The sequence below is a fragment of the Saccostrea echinata genome, unplaced genomic scaffold (genome assembly GCF_033153115.1).
Source record: "Saccostrea echinata isolate AGI-Se365-2 ecotype Australia unplaced genomic scaffold, CSIRO_AGI_Sech_v1 ptg000041l, whole genome shotgun sequence".
Classification (NCBI taxonomy): domain Eukaryota; kingdom Metazoa; phylum Mollusca; class Bivalvia; order Ostreida; family Ostreidae; genus Saccostrea; species Saccostrea echinata.
Genome location: NW_026889790.1, coordinates 4,743,399 through 4,764,500, shown reverse-complemented (window position 1 = coordinate 4,764,500; position 21,102 = coordinate 4,743,399). Strand labels below are relative to the sequence as shown.

The following is a 21,102-nucleotide window of genomic DNA, read 5'->3' as shown; positions in this document are numbered from 1 at the left end:
TGACTGGCCCATATACATCCTTAGGACCTTGCAACATCGACAACATAAGAAAAATTGGGAGTAATTGTTACTTTGCAGTGTAACCATGGAAACAACGTACCAAAGTGATATTTTTTTGCTGCCTTAGGAATTTACTTACCTTTTAATCAAGAAACATATTATTTGACTCACCTTGAATAGTACTTATCTGGTAGAACTAAGGTTTAATATCATATATTGATAAAGATGGTTGAAAAATACAGCACTGTTGCTATGGTTACCAAGAAGGTAAAATGTTCGATTTTGTTAACTTTATATCAATATTAAACCCTATGTGCCAGCTTTTTGCATCTAGTTAGAGATTGGGTGGTAGTTAAAATTGAAAGTTAGGTTAGTTGTTCATAAATATCAATCATAAAAGTTTTGGGAATCTACATACAAAGGTACGTATCCAAGGAAACAGAATACTTTTCAGATTTTTATGCATATTTTTCGGCTAATTTCCATAGCAACGCTCTGTTTAAAGAATTGAATTTGATTTATTTGAAATGTGAAAAATAGGGTCACGCCAACGCCTTTAAAAATTGATCATCAGTTATGTAGAAATATTCTTTTTTTAAAAGATAGGATATTATTAAAACACTTAGAGAGTAAATTTAAAATCCCTTCGTGGTATTAAAACCATGGCAACCATAGCCAACCTATAAGAAATATCGTATTTCGTCCTTGGTATATGTTACAACGATCTTTTATCTATAATTTGCTTGCATTTCAACCTATAATTGTTTTTAATCTTAAGTGTATGACTTTATAAAATTAAGTGAACAAAATAATCACTTTTGAATACTTTGTTTCCATAGTAACGTTTGTAATAGTTGATTTACTATTATCATGCATTTAAGAAATCTGGCCTTCAACTTTCAGAAACAGTCATTGCCACTTGTTTGCTTTGTTGCAAACGTTAACTGTGGGACTCTGAACATGTTGAAAAATGCCATTTTTCAAACTTTAGGACATGTTGCTATGGTTACCTAGGAGTGAAACGGTTCACCGCGGTATCGATTCATCGCGGTATTTTTTCTCGGTTTGATACACGGTGCAAAATCTCTAATTTTCGGTTCGGTTCATTTTTCGGTCGGGATCGTTATTCAGTCGGGTTTGGCATAAGGTAAAACACATTACTTAGTAAAATAAGTATAGAAAACGTAAATTTTTTATGACTGATAGCTTGTAAAATAATTTTTGACCGTCAAATAATTTTAATCAATTTCTTATAGTCAATTTGCAAATAAAACTCGTAAAATATGTTACTAGATTTAGAAAAAGAAAGCATAAAACAACGTTGAATTTGTTTTCTTCTATCAAAATGTATCGTATCGAAAATAACCGAACCGAGACAAAATTATACAATACGTATCGAACCGTGAAGGAGGTGTATCGTTTCACCCCTATGGTTACCATGACACACAGCAACCAATTTTTGCCTGATTTGAGTTTTCAGTATCAAAGACTTTTATCATAGAGAGTTTGGAGAAATTCGAAGACTATGCGTGCCACAGCTCCTACATAAAAGTTCAAGTCATTGCAGAGAATGGCTCTTAAAAGATACTTGAGTTTCTGATTGACAATATCTATGTAGTCTTCGGAGACCAGGTCTTCCAGCAATCTTTTTAAATAATTCCAACGAGCACTAATTGCGCTCCTTTGTAAGCCGATCTGTTTTTATATTCCTATGAAGCAGAATTTATTCAAGAATTTCTACATGAGAAGAAAAAAAAACTTTTGCCTTGACCTTCAAATCAGCATTTAGATAAATTGACGACGTTTAATCAATTAACAGTAGTTACTTTCATTCATATGTCGACTCGAAATTTATCCCAGTGAACTTGAAATAAAAGACACCACAGAGTCTATTAAACCTTTTATCTGGATATTTTACTAGCTAAAGAGGATAATGGCCAAGTAACAACTAAACTGTACGACAAACGAGATGACATCAGCCGAGGAAGCTACAGACAATTAAATAGTTGATGTTACAAGGATTTCAACAACCTCCTTTAAATTCAGCTTTCGCAATTCTACGGTCGGTATAATGACCTTGTTTGAAAATACAATAAAAAAAGGTGAAGATAAAGAACTGTGATAGATCTAAAAAAAAAAAAAATCAATAAAAAATACAAATCTGTGAAAAGGGCATAAAACACGAACCGCTGGAAATTCCAGGGGTGGGATCAGGTGCCTAAGGGGAGTAAGCATCCCCTGTTGACTGGTCACACCCGCCGTGTGCCCTATGCATTGATCAGGTAGACGGAACATTCCGTAGTTAAATTCAGTATAAAAACAAAGGGCATTTAGGCCTAAAAATTAGTATGCAACAAGTCAGCCAAAATACGACCCAATGATAGGTTATATTTGCTAACAAGGTCATTATAACGACCATAGAATTTACGAAATGCTGACTTTCACGAAGTTGTTGATGAAATTCCGGTAACATTAACTTATCTGTCAGTAGCATGCCTCGGTTTAAAAATTGATAGTACTCTAAGCACGCTCTTGAGTATCGAATAAGTCGGGAGATGTAAACACTGTAAGTAGGTGATACATGTAGCGGGATATTACTACATAAATAAAGAAAATTGACGATGGACAAGCTGAAGTCATCTTGTTTGTCATACAATTTAGTTGTTAGTTGGCCTTGTCATTTATAGTCAGTAAACGCTTCGTGATCGGGAGGTCGTGAGTTCGAATCTCGGCCGCGACTGACCTAAGTCGATAAAAAAAATGGGTAGCAACTGTTCCTTCGCCAAGCGCTCGGCACTTTGAAGTGAAAGTTGCGGGTCTTTCGGATGAGACCTTAAAAACTGAGGCCCCGTGTCACGACAGGCGTTGGCAAGATAAAGATCCCTCATTGCTCAATGACCCTGAGTGCCGAGTAAAGGTCAAAATTTGAAGCCCTTCACCGGTATATGGTGACGTCTCTATATTAGTGAAAAATTCTCGAATGGGACGTAAAACAACATACAATCAATCAATCATATAGTCAGTAAAACATCCAAATATGAAACAGGTGTGGCAGACTCTGTGGTGTCTTTTATTTCAAGTTCACTGGGATATATCAAATCGACATATAAATGGAAGTAACTATTGTTAATTGATAAAACGTCGTTGATATACCTAAATGTTGAGTTGAAGACCACAGCAAGTGTTTTCTTCTTCTCATGTAGAAGTTTTTGAATGAATTCTGCTTCTGCAATCTTCGAGTCGTATTTTGTCTGAAATGTCATACCATTTGTTAGGTTATTGAAAATTTGACTACGGATTACTTCGTCTACCTGATCAATACATAGGGCACTTGGCGGGTGTGACCGGTCGACAAAGGATGCTTACTCCTCCTAGGCACCTGATCCCACCTCTGGTGATTCCAGGGGTTCTACTTTTGCCCTGTTTACGATTCCTATTCTTTATGAATTTGATCACTACTAAATTGTTACCTTCACGTTTTACATCACTTTCTTCTTGGTTTAGCACCAATCATGTAGAACAATAGCATGGTTGACTGGAGAGTCTCCAGCAAGACTTGGACCCTCATTAGTTGTAGAGAATGACTATCTTTACCCACTTTGCTTAATCAAACTATGATTTTATCCAACGATTTGTGTGTTTCTATCCCTGAGCCTTGGGGAGGGGATAAAAAGCACACAAGGAGTTGGATAAAAAGTCATATCTATAACCATAAACCATCCTTTGATTCTTTTTATCACATGTTTTATACACTAAGGTTTTTCATGTTTTACACAGCTTTATATGTTAATCCACAATATTTGACGTGATCAAATTCACGCAAAAACCACCGTGGATACAAAAACGATATCCTATGACCTATATCTACTGTTTAAGAGTAAACATGTGATAAAATTATGTATTCTTTAAATTTGACATGTTAATAAATATGTACAAGATAATAAAGCTTTTGTGTGTCTTCGTGTTTAATTTTGTAATATATTTTCAGTACTTGAAAGTAATGAATGGATCTAAAGGAGAAAAAGCTACATGTATACACCTCATATTAAAATTTTTCCTTTCTTAAATGCACAATATTGGGAAAACAGTTTAGTGTCCTTAAGGACAATGCATCCTTCCACTTTGATAACAGAATCTGTCTTGCGGCTTAGGGATCGTAGTGAAAAAAAGGAAAGGAAAGTAATGAAATAAATTCTACGGTAGAGATTGTAAACAGAGTGCGGTATTTGGTCAGACCTACGTGTTAGTTATCATGTTTGCGTCACAGATAATTATAATTAAGTAGTGAGGTTTGACTGCACACATCTTGTTAAATAAAATGGAAAACAGGCGATTTTACAGTTAATGTAGCCAAGATGCACATTATAGGGCGAACACGTGTGTTATTTTGTTTATTTGGCTCTTTGTCTCCAGATCTGCCAACCTTTCATATGGTCTGTGTTAAAAGAGGAAGAAAAGGGGAAAGGGGAGGGGGGTATGCATGTGATACGTTTCCTTTATGTATAACTTATGTATAACTTGTATTTTCAACTGAAGAAAAATATACATGTATATATACGTACAGAAGAGATCCCGATTTAATAAAGTGACCATGACTCCCATCTTAATAAAATAAATCTTTTTGTATGTTTTATACTTGTAAATATATTCACATCTTAATAAAATAAATCCGTTTGTATGTTTTATACTTGCAAATATGTAAATATTCACTGGTAAGCACATGTAATATTAAAATTTTCTCAGGTAAATGAACCCCTCTACATTGAACACTACTGATATAAATGATAAAGATACCCGTCCTTGTTATCCGTTATCTTCAATTGATCGTTGACCAGTTAATCATCACTTCCGTTGCATAGATATATTAATTCTTTGCAATATTTTCATTTGAAGAGTAGAAGACATTTTACAACACTCATAAATCATGTTTAAAATGAATCTCACGGCCATTATGGCAATGGAACCTGTGGACAAGCTGTACCTCGGTTTGGGACTGTTGACGTCATTAGCGTCATTGCTCGCGTGTTTGACGTTGTTCTTCGCTTTCTGTTGTGTTCCCGTCATCAGGAACAGGGCACGATACATCGTTCTATGTATCGTGATAGCCAATGCAGGCGTTAGTATCGGCACTTTGATGTCAGTGGCTGTCAAACTAGGCTATCCGGAAGTCTCATGGAGATCACATCCGGTCTGCGAGTCGGCAGCCGCAATAACAGTCTTGTTCCGGATTAGTGGGTACCTATGGACCGTCACACTGGCCCTCCATCTTTGTTTTGAGACCTGGAAGAAGAATTTGTCCATCGCTCCGTCCATGACGTGGCCCGCTCACTGCATCTGCTGGGGATTTCCAAGTAAGCCAATTAGATGTTGTCTTTTAGTCCTCTTATGATATTCATATTCAAATTTTCTGTCTAAGCAACAGCCATTCTACCGTTATCATTTTCAAACATCCCATTTTCCTAGGACTGCCGTTGTCTAAGTTGTGCACACAACTTTAAAACAAGGTATTGAAATTTAAAAAAAAAGAAAAGAAATACGTTTGTTTATCTAGATAAAAAAAATTGCCGGTAACTAATACCCATATAAATTTGCTATCTAGAGGAAAAATTCTGATAGTTTTAGTCAAAAACCATAAACCCGTCTTCATTTCATTTATGAAGTCATTGGATATTAATAGTTTCCTTATGCCGTTCTTATAAATCAGTTAACAGTGGTTTAAATTACATGTACATATTGTAGTTAATTTAAAAAAAAATGTCCCATTTTTTGTAAGGTCACTGAAAAATTTTATAACTACTAGTATCTGTTGAATTAGCAAACTTGATATTCTATTTTTGTCTTAATTAGCGGCCATCATGATCACGCTGGTGGTGCTTGATGTCCTTGGATCAGACATCGGAAGTAAGCCCGGACACGTACGGCCTCCCTGGTGTCTGGTAGATCGGCAGATTTCTGACTACAACACGTTCGCCATTTTGGCGGGAATGGGATGGCGAATGGCAGCCCTCATCTTTTGCTCCATTGTTTACGTTCTGCTGCAGTTTAAGTCTCTCAAAATGGTAAGTACAAGGCAAATACAGGCCCGTAGGAAGCAATTTCAGTTGGGTGGGGGGGGGGGGGGGGGGGGCACAGCCATACATTTTCAGTTGAGGGGGAACTATCAACTACCAAAAATTTCTTGACAAGCAAAAAAAAAAAAAAAAAAAAGGTCCTTAGACGTTTTTATTGAGGGGGCACAGGCATATAGTATCTATGTTTTCTAAAGTAATCTATATATCGGCAAAATTATTGGGGGGGGGGGGCACGGCCCCCCCGTGCCCCCCGGTTCCTACGGCCATGAAATATATTGGGTAGCAAAGGTAATTTGAAATTCGTTTTCATAAAATAAAATACAAAATTCGATCCACACGAAGCATCCGTTGGTTGTTGATGCAGTGGCTGTGTGTGATCTCTATTGCTGGTTGGATCCATCGGGAAATTTTGCCTAGACTGTAAGCTTTCAAACAAAGAATGGGGAAAAGGGCTATTTTATTGGAGTTTCCTGATTGAAGTGTAACAAACCATGCAACTTTGCTTCAGTAATTGGCGCGTCCACTAAAGACTTATGCCCCCTTCTGATGAACAAATACAATGCAGCTTATCTTTGTAGCCCAAACCACAGCAGCCAGAGAGGCGACAGGAGGGGGAGCAGCACCACAAACCCGCGGAAAATCCAAATCGACAACTGCGCCATCTACTGGCGGTTTTTGTTCTGTTGAACATTTGGGGAGGATGGCACTACTTGATCTCCCAGTACCGTAATGATGTGGACGTTATGGTGGGGTTAGAGGTAATATTTGTAATTTCGCATCCTAAAAAATGATTAAAAATTCACAAAATGACCTTTATACCTAATGTTCTTCTCAAACATCAACCTGCAACAATGAACTTATGGTATGTTCTTTAAAGAAATAAACAGAATTAAGAACAAGCTGAAGAAAAAAATGTGGATGAACAATTATGATATCTAAAATTTCTCAGACCATGTAGTAAGCTACAAAAAAGAAAATTATGTGAAATGTACTATTCATTTAGCCCCACCCCACCCTGTTTTGGTTGGAAATGTTTTCATTTAAAGGACACTAGAAATATTTTTCTGCAATCTGCCGTAATGTGGTATAGTATCATAGATGTCATCGCTAGATTTAATCTTAAATCTGAGAATTCGGTGTACATTGTAGGTGGTGTGTGAAAACATTCAAGGCTTTGTCAACACAGGATTCATTTTCCTGTTTATCAGAGAAGTGCGCAAGGCCACGAGGAAGTACTGCTGTCAAGGCTTCTGTAAGTGCTGCTGTAGACGTTTCCGTGATGCTAATGTGTCACTTCCGGTAGAGATGGAACAGCTAAGAGAGGAAAGTGGAGACCATGCCCTCTTACTCGAGGCCGAAGATGACCGTGTGCACTTTACCAAAGGACCCTGATACAACAAACAAGAGGCCCATGGGCCACATCGCTCACCTGAGCACATTGGCTAAACTAAGGCACAAATCAGTTCAGTAATGAACGGGGAGGGGGGTGGGGTGGGGGGCTTGAATTTTAAACTACCTGATGATGCTTCCATGTCATTATAACAAATGAATTTGTTGTACTTGAGAAGATTTTAAAAGAATTTTCCCATTTATTTCTTTGTAAAAATTTGATCCCCCATTGTACCTCCTCCCTATCTCAGGGGTCATCATTTGAACAAACTTGAATCTACATTACCTGAGGATGCTTCCATATCAATAAGACTAACATAGCTTTTCTGTTCTTGAAAAGAAATTTTTTTTCTATATGTTCTTATGTAAAACTTTCAATCCCCCATTGGGCCCCACCCTACCCCCGGTGGTCATGATTTGAACAAAATTGAATCTGCACTACTTGAGGATGCTTCCATATAAATTTGACTCATCATGGCTTTGCTGTACTTGAGAAAAAGATTTTTCCTATATATTTCTATGTAAAACTTTGATCCTCCATTGTGGCCCCGCCCTACCCCTGGGGGTCATGATTTGAACAAAATTGAATCTACACTTCCTGAGGATGCTTCCAAATAAATATGACTCATCATGGCTTTGCTGTTCTTGAGAAGAAGATTTTTAAAGATTTTTTCCTATATATTTCTATGTAAAACTTTGATCCTCCATTGTGGCCCCGCCCTACCCCTGGGGGTCATGATTTGAACAATCTACACTTCCTGAGGATGCTTCCATATAAATATGACTCATCATGGCTTTGCTGTTCTTGAGAAGAAGATTTTTAAAAAATTTTTCCTATATATTTCTATGTAAAACTTTGATCCTCCATTGTGGCCCCGCCCTACCCCTGGGGGTCATGATTTGAACAAACTTGAATCTACACTTCCTGAGGATGCTTCCATATAAATATGACTCTTCATGGCTTTAGTGTTCTTGAAAAGAAGATTTTAAAAGATTTTTCCTATATATTTCTATGTAAAACTTTGATCCTCCATTGTGGCCCCACCCTACCCCCGGGGGTCATGATTTGAACAAACTTGAATCTACACTTCCTGAGGATGCTTCCATATAAATATGACTCTTCATGGCTTTACTGTTCTTGAGAAGAAGATTTTTAAACATTTTTCCTATATATTTCTTTGTAAAACTTTGATCCTCCATTGTGGCCCCACCCTACCCCCGGGGGTCATGATTTGAACAAACTTGAATCTACACTACCTGGGGATGCTTCCATATGAGTTTCATCTTTCCTGGCCCTGTGGTTCTTGAGAAGAAGATTTTTAAAAGATACTATTCATTTTTCACTAATTCTTAATTATCTCCCCTTGAAAGAGGGCGTGGCCCTTCATTTGAACAAACTTGAATCCCCTTCTTGCAAGGATTCTTTGTGGCAAGTTTGGTTGATATTGGCCCAGTGGTTCTGGAGAAGAAGTTGAAAATGTGAAAAGTTTACAGACAGACGGACAGACAGACAGACGGACTACAGACAAAATGTGATCAGAAAAGCTCACTTGAGCTTTCAGCTCAGGTGAGCTAAAAAACGAATCTCGTGACGTGGTTAGAAATCAAGAAGTAAGGGAGATAATTCCCACAAGTTACCTTGACTAGACACTGCAGATTGCATGTGAAAGCAATATCTGAATATTTTATGAACCTCAGCTATAAATGGATTGTCAGCAAATAATGTGCTTTAAAAAAAACATCATTTTTTTTTACCATTTACATGTGTCATAAAACAGAGAATAAGTGTGTGCTTTATGGATTTATTTGTCATTTTTGCCATGCAATTGTAAAAAAATAAAAACACATTCTCACTATGATAAATTACTTCTATATATCATATCACAATTCTGCATTGACATGTACTGGTATATAAGAAATAAATAATGTATTCTATCATAATGGCATTCCCATTATAGATAAAGAGTTGGAAGGGGAGAGTCACAAACCTATAATGCTGAGCGATGCACTCATTTCTCATTTAAAAAAGAATCAGAAATAGTTTTTTAATATCCGTAGAAAGCTTGATGCAATATCACTTAGTTGGTAGAGACCTGTATCAATGATAGACCACAACACACCTGAGATCAAATGTGCATGTAATGAGATCATGTTGAGGTATTTGATGATTTATACATAAACAAAACACATCCTTCCTCTCTTCAAGTACTGTTTCTGCACCCTGAGACAGAGATTTGGACAAACATCTGGGTCATCTCTAAGCTTTTAATGCTCACCATCAATCAGCCATAGATGTCTTCTAATGCTCACCAACAATCATCTATAGATGTCTGCATCATTTTTCGGGTTAGTTCTAGTTTGTGATAGAACCTAAGGACATCCGGATTAGCATGGACGCAGGACCGATCAAAGTCGAGAATCCGCAGTCCCTCCAAACTCTTGGCGCGGGACAGGGCTACATACGTCTGTCCAGCCTCAAACACTTTAGACAGGGACATCTCCACACAATCCAGAGTCATTCCCTGAAACCAAAAATAGGACATCCATAGGCCACAATGATCACCTGAGTTATTATCTTCCTAGCAAATTACAGTGTACATAAATGAAAATTTATTGTTGTCCTCAAATTAAAGCTCCATCATCACAAGCCATAGGTTTTGTGTTCATTCTATGTCCCATTTTATTATAATGGACAATTAATTTTGTCCACGTCATTGCCCATGTGATCATAAATTGAACAAATTTGTATCTCGACTACAAAGATGTTTTACTATTGATTTGACTAATTATGGCCCTCTTTTCTTTGTGCCCCCAGCCCCATGAATTGAACAAATTTGTATCCATGCATCTTTGCTAGCCAAGGGTTTCTGATCCACTACTCTCCTCACAAACCCCTGGCATATGGTGCTATCAAAAGCCGGAATTGTTAACAATATCCATACACAAGTCTTAGTTCTCAATCAAATTACTCCGGGCATGACTGATTTTTATTGATTGTAAACTTACTTGAGACTTGTGTATACATGGATATTGTGAACTCACCTGAGACTTGTGTATGAATATTGTGAACTCACCTGAAACTTGAGTATGGATATTGTAAACTCACCTGAGACTTGTGTATGGATATTGTGAACTCACCTGAGACTTGTGTATGGATATTGTGAACTCACCTGAGACTTGTGTATGGATATTGCCCATGCCAACTTGAGTGGAAGCTGTTTTCTGTTTATATAAACAGTTCCAGACAACTTGAACGTCCACCTTACTGGCCGTATCACTTCTTCTTCTCCAGAAACAAACTTCACCACAGGATAATCTGCCAAGTTATCATAATGAACATCATTCAACGAGGACTCTTGCTTACATCACAGGTGCTTGAGGACAGACCCCCCCCCCCAATTATAGACCCCCAGGCCTGTTCGACATTTTCCTCATAAATTATATATGGATGACACATTTGTGATGTAATCTATATCATCAAGTCGGAAAATTGGCTTAAACAAACATTTTATAAAAATTACTACCCCACTCTATATATATATAAATGTAGAGAGCGGGGTAGATTTTATTACATGTTTGTTTTAGGTAATTTTTCCAATTGTTGGTATAGATTATATCACAAATATGTCATCGAAAGATAATTAATGAGAAAAAAAGTCGAAAGGCCCAGGGGTCTATATCGGAGGGGGGGGGGGGGGGGGGGGGGGTCCTGTCCTCAAGCACCTGTTGCTTACATCACACCTTTTAATTCTAAATGATTAATGCATGCAATGAGAGATTAAAATGTCATATTTCAAATATAATACCAGATTTAACTGATTACCTTTCTTGTTTTAATTTGACTTTTTCAAGTTAACCCTCTAAATGTTTGACAATGTTATTGTTAATCTGGTCAAGTTCAACATCAGTACCTTGGTTCTTTTTATCGAATCCAACAACAACTCCACGAGCTCCATTCACAAGTCCCCTCTGGACCTCCAGATTTTTGGCCAACATCACCTAAAACGTGATAAAATTAAATCTAAACCACAGCTAAGTAGAAAGAATAATAGACTCCTATAATAACTATAATTCTGTACAGTTATGATGTGTTCATTTCACAGAAGGGTATAAACTAAATCCACAGAATCCTTTTTTGTCTTACAGAGATTTAGTCCTCAAATCCCTGCTTTCTTTATCAAGAAAATAAAAAATTAAACAAAACTGCTAGAAAACAACAAAATCTGTGAGAAAGAAAATGAACAATAAGAACAATTTATACCTGAGCACCAACTTTAAGGTTGAGTTTCTTTGGGACAGGGGAGAGAACTTCCAGCTGACTTTGATAAACTTCATCTCCATCCAGAGCTACAAATGTCTTCTCATCTCCTGTAATCATCAAACACAGTGTAAAACATTCAGTTATAGATGTCAGCTTTAGAAAGCTACATTCACAGATCTCCTTTAATCATCACAGTGTAAGACTTTCAATAAACTGTTATCATATCATAGGCTATTTTGCTATCCTGAATTTACTAGCATGGTTATCTCTGACAAAACACTGGATAAGGTAAGGCCAAAATAAAATAATTGTTTGTTTGAAATTGCCTCCCACTTCATTGAAATGACCCCTCCTAAAAAAAATTAACCAAATAAGTTTTTTTTTTTTAAATTTTATCAATTCTTGGCCTGTTATCACAGATGCCTCCCAAACCTTTAATTAGCATTAGATCTAAGCAAAAACAGGTTTCTTGGTTGATGGGAGTTACCTTTTACAAAAAGTAAAAAAAATAATGTGTTCCCTGCTTATTGAGATTTTTGTCAGCTGTTTTTAATTTAACTTCAATTTTGAAAAAAAAAAAGTTCTTTCCCTCCAAATAAACAATTTTTTAAGGAGGGCTTAAATATTTATATGTATTATTTTATAATACTGTAGATGTGCTTTTTTCGACGTGGGAATAAATTACATTATGTATGCTGTCACAAATTTTCTGTGGAAATTTGTCACAGCATACTAAAAGTGCATGTAGGACATACAATGGCAATCCAAGAAATTCATATAATTTTCTACCTTTGCAGGGACCAACCTAGACCAAAAATTTAGGGAGACTTCACTTCTCCCTCAGTGAAATTTAGGGAGAAGTTTCAAATTTTAGGGAGACTTCTCAGCGCGCGCAATGCGCATTAATTATTGAATTATTTGATTAAATTTTAATATATATTAAAACATTGATTTCTTTGTAGTATTCCATCATTCTAAGACTATTTAAGGAGACAGAAAATGTAGATCTTTAAACGATGTATTAAATATTTTTTATATTAAAAGTTATTAATTCATAGCATGAAAATACATTTTCACATAATCAATCTAAAAGGCTGTCAACTTGTACAAAATGAGTTCAGTATTTACATATGTACACATCAGTTCAAAAATTTAAGATTGAAAAAGTTTTCTCTTTTTCTCATCTTTCCAGATTTTCAGGGCCTTTGCAAAGTCAAAGTTTTCAATTGAAGGACCATCCTCTGAAATCCTCATTAAGTCATTCACTGAGTTATTATTCAAGTTTGTTCTTAATCTTGATTTGATGCGATTTTGGGTGGAAAACCCCCTCTCACAGGTAGCACTGTTCACTGGCAACAGTGTGCAACATTGAACAAGTTTGATGAGGTTTGGCAGGATATCCTCATATTCTGAACCAAGTTTCTCACAAACTTCACTCAAGGAAGACGTTGAGAAAGAGCCTATGACAAGTCTTTTGCACTGTTTGTATTCCATAGGCACTTGTTCCGTTTCTATTCCTTGGATAGCAAAATGTTCAGCTAAAACAGCTACACTCTCATTTCCAAATTTTGCTAACTCTCCTTTTTTGTGAGCTGAAGTGATGTGAAGGGGTTGTAACACTTGCATTTTTTCTATTAATCCACTTTCTTGAAATCTGTCTTTCAAATTTTTTACTATATTGTCTACATATTGTGGCATGATAGATCTGAGAATGTTTTTCTGTTGAGAAAAGAATCTGACTTGAACTCCATCATGTCCTGCCTCAATTTCTTCATCAGAGCTCTCAAATCCATCAAACCCATCAATATTGGTGTCAATGGCCTCTTGAACAACTGATTTTTTGCTTTCACTGTCAGGTCGATTGTACGTAACTTCATCCCCATCTATAGTAATAAATTCCTCCAGTTTATCTACATAAATTCCTTGAGCCTCTTTGAAATCGAGTAGAGCTTCACAGGTACTTTCCACTATTGGTCTAAGTTTACTCAGGTCCAAGTCCTTGGTTTGGAAAATACGGCTCAATCTACCCAGGAAAGGCAAAATGTCCATCAGCATATGAGTAATTGCAATAAAATTGTACTGGGAAACTTCTGCATGAATCCCCCTTGCAGCTGGGTTGGTAGTTCCTTCATGCTCTAGGGCTATAAGAAGGGCAGGGTAAGTCCTATAGAGAATTTCAACTGATTTCTGAAGACTTAACCATCTCACAGAGTGAATTTGAGCAAATTTCAGTGTAGGAAGGTTAAGCAGCATTTGGATTTCTCTAAGCTTATTTGATCGTAGTGCAGATCCACTGAAATAAAAGAAAATGTTTGCCACTGTATCTGAGTATTTTTTCAGTTGAGGAATACATTTTGATGCTTGTGAGGCAGCAAGGGCACATCGGTGTGCAGCACAGTGAATCCCTACTAAAGCTGGACTGTATTCTTTAAGCCTTACAATAACTCCATTTTTCCTCCCTGTCATGACACTGGCTCCATCAGTTCCAACACCAACAAGTTTTGACACATCTAGGCCTTTAACTCTCAGCTCTGTAATCACATGATTAACTATGGTCTCTGCATCTGCCTTGGGTGTAGAAATTTCTATATTGCAGAGAAACCGTGTTTCAAGTGTTTCAAGTTGTCTCTCCTGCAGGTAGTGAGCATAGAGTAAAAGACGCTTTCAATTTCCGCGGTCTGTGCTTTCATCCAGTGTTATAGAAAAAACTCCAGAGTTTGTTATATTTTCAACTAGATCAAGTGATATAACTTTTGCACATGCACTCTGAAATTCTCCAACACTTTTGGAACTGGTGTAAGAATTTTCTTCTTTCAGTGTTTGGCACCCCATTTCACCCATTAAACTAATGAAATTCTTCCTTAGGTAGCTCTCTCTTAGCAAGGAAATAAGCACATTTAATGTAGTGGGTGATGACTTGCTCATCTTTGTCAAGTTTACTGGCTAGTAGCTTCTGGAGTGGTTGCTGTTTGGCCAGTTTAGACTTTGTTATGGCAGTCAAATGGAGCTGAGCTGAAATAAAATTGTTGAAATGTCATTTTTATTAATTTTGTTTTTACTGTGAGCTTAATTTTTTCCCAAAGTATTCAATTGAAAACTTGCTAAAAATTATAAAGTTACTGTATGAAAAAAAAATACTGATAAAAATTATTCAGATAAAAACTATTTTGAGTGCAGACACTAAATACAAAAAATAAACTTTTAAGGTTTATCCCTCAGAAAGTACTCAAACGAAAATTATTTCATGCAAACAAATAAATCTAAAACTAACAAACAAAAAATAAATAAATAAAACAAAAAACTTACAGGATGCATGTCGCATATGGTTTGTTGTTTTTGCTGGTTTTTCGTGGCCTCGTGCATATGGATTGTCCATACCTGCAGCTCTACACAAAGTACAGTGCCACTTTTTTTCAGAATCCAATTCATACCATTCAAATGCATTTTGTGTAATTTCTTTGGCAAACTTCTTTCTAGGAGATTCCATTGCATTTTCATCTTGTAACTTTCGCTTACTTCCAGGTTTCGGCGATCCGCCATGCTTGTAACGACATTTATTCTTTTATGTTCAATTTTCTCCGGTGCTCGTTTATTCCCAAAGGCTTTGGGAATAAACAGAAATTGTTTTTTAAGGATTTATGACCCAGTGGAAAAAAGTAGGTTTACAGAATTTGCATTTCTTTGTGTTATATCCTCTCTACTACCCTGTTTTTTCTTGTATTTTGACATAACCTGTAGTTCTGTACAAGTATTTTGACATACCCTGTAGTTTACCCAGATGGTACAGGTTGATTTTGTTGACATCTTCTTTATGAGTACACAGTCTGGTTGCTAGGATACCATTCCTTTGAATGTTGTGTTGTGCTGTCTCTCTCAGTACTTGGTATGTTTCCTCACTACACCTATTTATAAATATACCTGTGATTAGACATCTTGATTCTGATAAATTTGCCTGTATTCACTAATCTTCAGTCTTTCTTTTCTGTCATTGGTATTTTCAAGTTATGTTAAAACCTGTTAGTGCTGAATTACAGAAAATCCAGAAGAAGATAATTATATATTTTTCTGAAATTGATAATTAAATTATTTTACAAAACTACATGTATATTATTTCAAAAATACTTTGAAATGTTTCTACTTTTGTTTTGTATATTAAATAATTATGTATAAGCATCTCTTACTTTCCAAGGCGGACATTCTGTAGAATGTTGATGAAAGAGATATCATTCTGACGACGCACTTCTTTCAGTTCCATGTTGACCTGAATGCACTTTGACCAGGATTTTGCCTACAAAAAAATGTATATGAATACATTTATATGCTTAATATAAATTATCAGTTTTATGCTTTATTTTCTTTCAGGTTCGCAAAATTTAAAATGTTCCGGAAAAAAGAGAAAGTCTTTTGGGGGTAAAGCAAAGAAAATTGTAACACAACATGCACAAGGAAACAGTGCACTTACATGTATACCTCTAGGTTGAAATTTGTATTTATGCTTAAAAAAATATTTAGAATGTCAAATGCCTGTGCCCACACCTTGAAGTTAATGCCTGAGCCCATACCTTTTAAGTTTTAAAGTATTGCTCTATAATAAATATAATGTCTACAATCAATGATGTTTATTTCATAACTTATATGATTGGTCTGTAATACTGGGGTCCACAGCCAGACCACATTGACCACTGCCTTATCTGAATGCCATGACTGACTATGAACTCTGACCTACTGTACATACTCGCCTATAAGGCGGTCCGCCTATAATTCAGTTGTATTTTGAAGCTTATACAAGAGGGATTGACCTTCTAAAATACCATATCTTTATATAACTCGCCTATACGTTGGACATAAAGTTTTGGACCAAAGTTTAACTCCCAAAAATCCGACTTATAGGCGAGTATATACGGTACCTGAAAGCAAAATGTCTTTTTCTCTGTTCCCTTGGTAACGGGAGGCAGCTGCAGAAAGTCCCCACAGATAATGAGCTGAATTCCCCCAAAAGGATTATCATTCTTACGGACCACTCTGTAACGGAAATATACACAAGAGACTTACTGATTCTTCGGACAAAAATTTTCCCATCAAACAAGACTTACAGTGAGGGTCATTGCATTTTTTTTTTAATCAATTTTAAATAAATTATATACTTCAAATGTATCCCCCCCCCAAAAAAGAAAATAAGGAGAGAAGGCAATTATTATTTTTTCCCTCCCCTTAATCACTATGCTAAATACTAAAGGGCTTATTGTACAGAACATGCACAACATATGTTGACTTCCTGTTTCCAGGTCAGTCTTACCGAGCTATTGTCTCCAGTTTGTCAAACAATGATCCATCCACCATTGAGATTTCATCAATGACAAGATGGTGACATTTCCTCCACTGCTGAGCAATCTGTGGCCGAGATGCTAACTGTACACACTGCTCAAGAAGGGCTGATCCAGAACCAATACCTAAAGATAAAATCAGGTTTTAGAATCATACAGAATCTGTAATTTTATCTTTTAGGTTTTCACACAAATGATATGAAAACACTTATGAGGTGCATTAAAAAATATTATGTATATACATTTCATTGATCAATGTTAGATCAAATTTTGGTTGAATAAAATTCTAATCTTTCATCGTAAACATTTATACTTTAATCATGTATGTACCTCACAATCACTATACTTTTTATTATTTGGTCAACAACCTGTAAAGGTATACACTATAATACTAAATAAAATAATCTGTAGTTATCTACCGAATACACCAGATATTTTAAGATGAGAAAATCAGATCAGATCCAAAAATTAGATTACATTCAAATTCACTAGTTTTCATAGTTTATAAATACCAATATTACCATGGTATATTAAATGAAAATCTTTTTTTTAAAGATGGATGAAACAAATACCTGACTCTCTCTTGTAACCAAATTTAAATACATATGCATTTAGGGGCAAGATCAAACAATCTATGACTCATGGAAAAAAACTTACTTTAAATAGTTAGGGGATGGGGTGGGGTGGGGTGGTGGATGTTGTGGTTAAAAGACAAACAAAAGTTTTTGTCTGATATTGATAATTACACAAAAGACTTTATATTAGTAGTTTTTGAAATGCTTCTTTACGAATAAACAAATATGAGTTATTTACAATATAATAAATATTAGTACATGTACTTAATAATCAAAGAATTAATAATAAAACTTTCTCTATTCTACTATCTAAACTCTTCAGATGCATGTAACTTAGCATTGTTCTTTAATGATAATCTACAAACCTGCAAAGGCATGTAATGTGGTTCCCCCTATGTGACAAGCAGCCACTCCAGTACTGGCTGTAGCAAATGTGTGCTGGGGTGGAAGAGAACCTAGGATGGAAAGTACATGTAAAAATAAAGATCTCTTCATGCTAATTGAACATTCAAATTATGTGCATTCACTATTAATTCAGAAATGTGGTCAATTACTTTGTTGTGCTTCCAAGGCCATCATAACAAAAAATGTTTGATGTTCTCCGACCCACTTTTTTCAAGGAGGGTAGGTATGCATTTTTTTAAAAAAAAATAATTTTCTACCACTTTGATAAGGTTGTAAAATCCCCAGACTTAGAGATTTTCATTATAGAAACCTGACAGCTAAACCGTTTAATTAAATGTCTATTGCTATAAAATCTTTTAATCTACAAAGCATCTTAGAAAAATGAAAGACATTAAATTTAAAATGGTACACATAATCTGTAAAAAAAAAAAAAAAAAATAAAAAGGAAAAAGAATTTAAAATACTGATAAAAAAGATTAGGTAAGGGCGATTATGATGAGTCGGTTGGAGTACATCGAACGACATCTTCGCTAGCCAAGGGTTTCTGATACGCTACTCTCCTCATAAGCCCTTGGCATACGATGTTAAAAAAAGTTGGGATTTTTTTCTCAAGTTGTGATTGGAGTTGATCGACACCATTCGACCAATCAGCAATTGTTTTTTGTAAATGACGATATTTGCGTTCGGGATATATCTTGACTCTTTAATATCGGGAGTGAAAAACGCAAGTAAACAACGATCCGTAAGACAACATGCCATTCTATGAATAGCTATATGGTGTCATCCAATATCTTAAGCTACGTGCAAAATATGTCATTATTAATAAGAATCTATACTGAGGCGGTCCTACTAAACAGAGAACCCTAGAGAACTCTAGAGAACCCTAGAGAACTCAAGGTTTATTTGGTGAATTCAAATAAATATTAGGCATAATTGGGTTGATTTTTACTTTAAAAATCATATTCTATCTATATAGTCAGTAATAAAGTTATTTTATGAATGTTTTCCGCCGAAAATAGTTGAAAAACGTAAACAGGTAGATGGCGAAATATTTTATGTCATCCCGATCTCGATGGAATTTCAAAAACGTTTATTATTAATTTTATCACAAGTTTACAATTCTTTTTCACATTTTTTTTTATTTAATACTATTTTTAAAGTTATGTATAACTCTTCTTAGCCATTCACTTTAATGTAAAACGTATGAATAAAATTAATTTCTTATTACTTACATAATGAAAGATATGATAAAAGTCTTCAGAGATTAGTAATCTGTTAAAATTATTCATAAAATGTGTCAAAATGTTCTTTTTTCAAATTTGATTTTGTTTTTGTTTGATATACTGGTTATCTAATACATACAAATTTCATTTACAGACCATAAATAATTCAAAAACATTAGGGTTCTCTAAGGTTCTTTAGAGTTCTCTAGGGTTCTCTGTTTAGTAGTACCCATACTGAGGATGTAGATTTGCATTTTAACATGTTTAAATAACAAATTAACATAACTCAATACCTTCTTGTTAATTATTCTTAAAAATACATTATTTTTTAAAATACGTTTTTTATTTCTGTCGATGACGCAATCTGTGCATACCTGGAAGAATCGTGATCACATGACGAAAACAATCCCGTCTTTTGTCAGCACCGTATGCCAAGGGTTTATGAGGAGAGTAGCGTATCAGAAACCCTTGGCTAGCGAAGATGATCAAACTAATCATTTTTTATTGTTGGTCCAAAATGCATACATATATATACTTGTGATCATAAACCATTACTGTACACTTTATCATTAAGTGACTATAGTTAGTTAAATAATTTACCAATTATTCTCCTCATCAGGAAAGACTTCCCTGTCCCTGCACTCCCTGTGAAAAACACATTTTTTCCTTGAAGGACAGCATCCAGTATTGTATTTTGTTCTTTGCTGAGTTTGACAGGCACAGCGATGGCTGATGGGTTAAGACTGCTGCACATGAACTTACTTTTCTGGACTGGTCGGTTTTCTTTGTCATCCTCAATGGATCTTTTCCTTTTTCCAACACCTTTTCCTTTTGGTGTAAACATATCAGGTTTTGATTCCAATTCTTTAGCCCTTGCCTCATGAACAGTCTTCAAGTCTTTGATGGTAAGTGGGCTGATTTCTTCAAATGACTTTGGCACATCTGACAGAAGTTTCTTTCTTTCTGATATAAAACCTTTTAGTCGTCCACATTCAAACTTGGTACTTAGCAACTTTAAGAAATATATCAATTTATCTGGTGGACAATTACTAATTAACAAATTCATGTTTTTGTCAGGGATTCTGATTGTTGATTTTCCATCCTTTGCAAACTTTTTGTGAATTCTTAATTCTCTCAGTGAAAATTTCAAATCTTTTTTCTGAAGTTCCACCTTAAGTACAACATCTCTGAATTCATTGCGTCCCACCGAGATGAAAATGTTTTTGTGAATGCTGGATTTCTGGACATCACCAGCTTTTGAAAGCTCTTCTACAGCCAATGTACACTGAAGTCTTTCCATGTTTGTATTTTCTAAAAAAAAAAAAAAAAAAAAAAATCAATTTACTCCACACATATTACTGACACTCCAAAAAGTGAAAATATAAAATCAACAGCAGGATTTTCTAAAATTTTGTTTTCATCCAAATTTGTCCAGTGAGAAATCAGTTAGAAAATTATCGAGATATATCTTTAACAAATGAATTACATTTAATTAATATGTAGATCCCAAAAGAAAAACTCACGAGTGAAGCACTTTCTGTCAGTCAGATTCCCAAATTCAAAATGTTTTCGAAATTACGTCACTTCCGGATGGTATTGGGTCCGTTCGCCCTATCTACCTGTTCGCATGAGTCCGTTCGCGCAAGGTCCGTTCGCCCTAATTCTGGTTCGCCCTATTTCTCGTTCGCCCTATATCTCGTTCGCTCTAATATATATATACATATATATACAGTATATAGTTAATATTATTGTTTATCATCATTTATGATTTATTTTATTTATTTTATTCAGTATTTTACGACTTGAAGTCGTGTTTTTTTTTCTCTTTTCCCCCAATGTTGACATAGTTAATTT

General features: G+C 35.4%; 3 protein-coding genes across 3 annotated transcripts; 1 reads left to right on the top strand and 2 right to left on the bottom strand.

The window, feature by feature from the left end:
* Nucleotides 1-4,865: 4,865 nt before the first annotated feature.
* LOC133200966 (uncharacterized) lies at nt 4,866-7,469 on the top strand. Its single transcript, XM_061336779.1, has 4 exons — nt 4,866-5,351; nt 5,848-6,059; nt 6,650-6,829; nt 7,221-7,469. The coding sequence occupies exons 1-4, from the start codon at nt 4,925-4,927 to the stop codon at nt 7,461-7,463; spliced, it is 1,062 nt and encodes a 353-aa protein (XP_061192763.1). The 5' UTR covers nt 4,866-4,924; the 3' UTR covers nt 7,464-7,469.
* Nucleotides 7,470-9,253: 1,784 nt separating this feature from the next.
* LOC133200811 (ATP-dependent DNA helicase PIF1-like) lies at nt 9,254-20,554 on the bottom strand. Its single transcript, XM_061336626.1, has 10 exons — nt 19,849-20,554; nt 17,986-18,075; nt 17,018-17,171; nt 16,629-16,743; nt 15,903-16,009; nt 15,484-15,623; nt 11,722-11,828; nt 11,372-11,459; nt 10,631-10,776; nt 9,254-9,982 (listed from the first exon to the last, which is right to left on the bottom strand). Exons 1-10 carry the CDS (start codon nt 20,546-20,548, stop codon nt 9,767-9,769), a joined length of 1,863 nt encoding a protein of 620 aa, XP_061192610.1. The 5' UTR covers nt 20,549-20,554; the 3' UTR covers nt 9,254-9,766.
* On the bottom strand, nt 12,874-15,261 carry LOC133200821 (uncharacterized protein C17orf113-like). Its single transcript, XM_061336636.1, has 3 exons — nt 15,153-15,261; nt 14,639-14,733; nt 12,874-14,352 (listed from the first exon to the last, which is right to left on the bottom strand). The coding sequence occupies exons 1-3, from the start codon at nt 15,259-15,261 to the stop codon at nt 12,874-12,876; spliced, it is 1,683 nt and encodes a 560-aa protein (XP_061192620.1).
* Nucleotides 20,555-21,102: the final 548 nt, after the last annotated feature.

Excerpts from the sequence above, each read along its gene's own strand:
- LOC133200966 (XM_061336779.1), top strand. The coding sequence starts at position 4,925 with ATGTTTAAAATGAATCTCACGGCCATTATGGCAATGGAACCTGTGGAC. Across the intron at positions 5,352-5,847 it reads CATCTGCTGGGGATTTCCAA|CGGCCATCATGATCACGCTG; the intron begins GTAAGCCAATTA and ends TGTCTTAATTAG. Across the intron at positions 6,830-7,220 it reads ACGTTATGGTGGGGTTAGAG|GTGGTGTGTGAAAACATTCA; the intron begins GTAATATTTGTA and ends TGTACATTGTAG.
- LOC133200821 (XM_061336636.1), bottom strand. The coding sequence starts at position 15,261 with ATGGCGGATCGCCGAAACCTGGAAGTAAGCGAAAGTTACAAGATGAAA. Across the intron at positions 14,734-15,152 it reads ACACAAAATGCATTTGAATG|CTCAGCTCCATTTGACTGCC; the intron begins GTATGAATTGGA and ends ATTTTATTTCAG. Across the intron at positions 14,353-14,638 it reads AACTTGACAAAGATGAGCAA|GAGAGACAACTTGAAACACT; the intron begins GTCATCACCCAC and ends CACTACCTGCAG.
- LOC133200811 (XM_061336626.1), bottom strand. The coding sequence starts at position 20,548 with ATGGAAAGACTTCAGTGTACATTGGCTGTAGAAGAGCTTTCAAAAGCT. Across the intron at positions 16,744-17,017 it reads AAACTGGAGACAATAGCTCG|AGTGGTCCGTAAGAATGATA; the intron begins GTAAGACTGACC and ends TTTCCGTTACAG. Across the intron at positions 15,624-15,902 it reads CAGAATGTCCGCCTTGGAAA|GTGTAGTGAGGAAACATACC; the intron begins GTAAGAGATGCT and ends ATTTATAAATAG.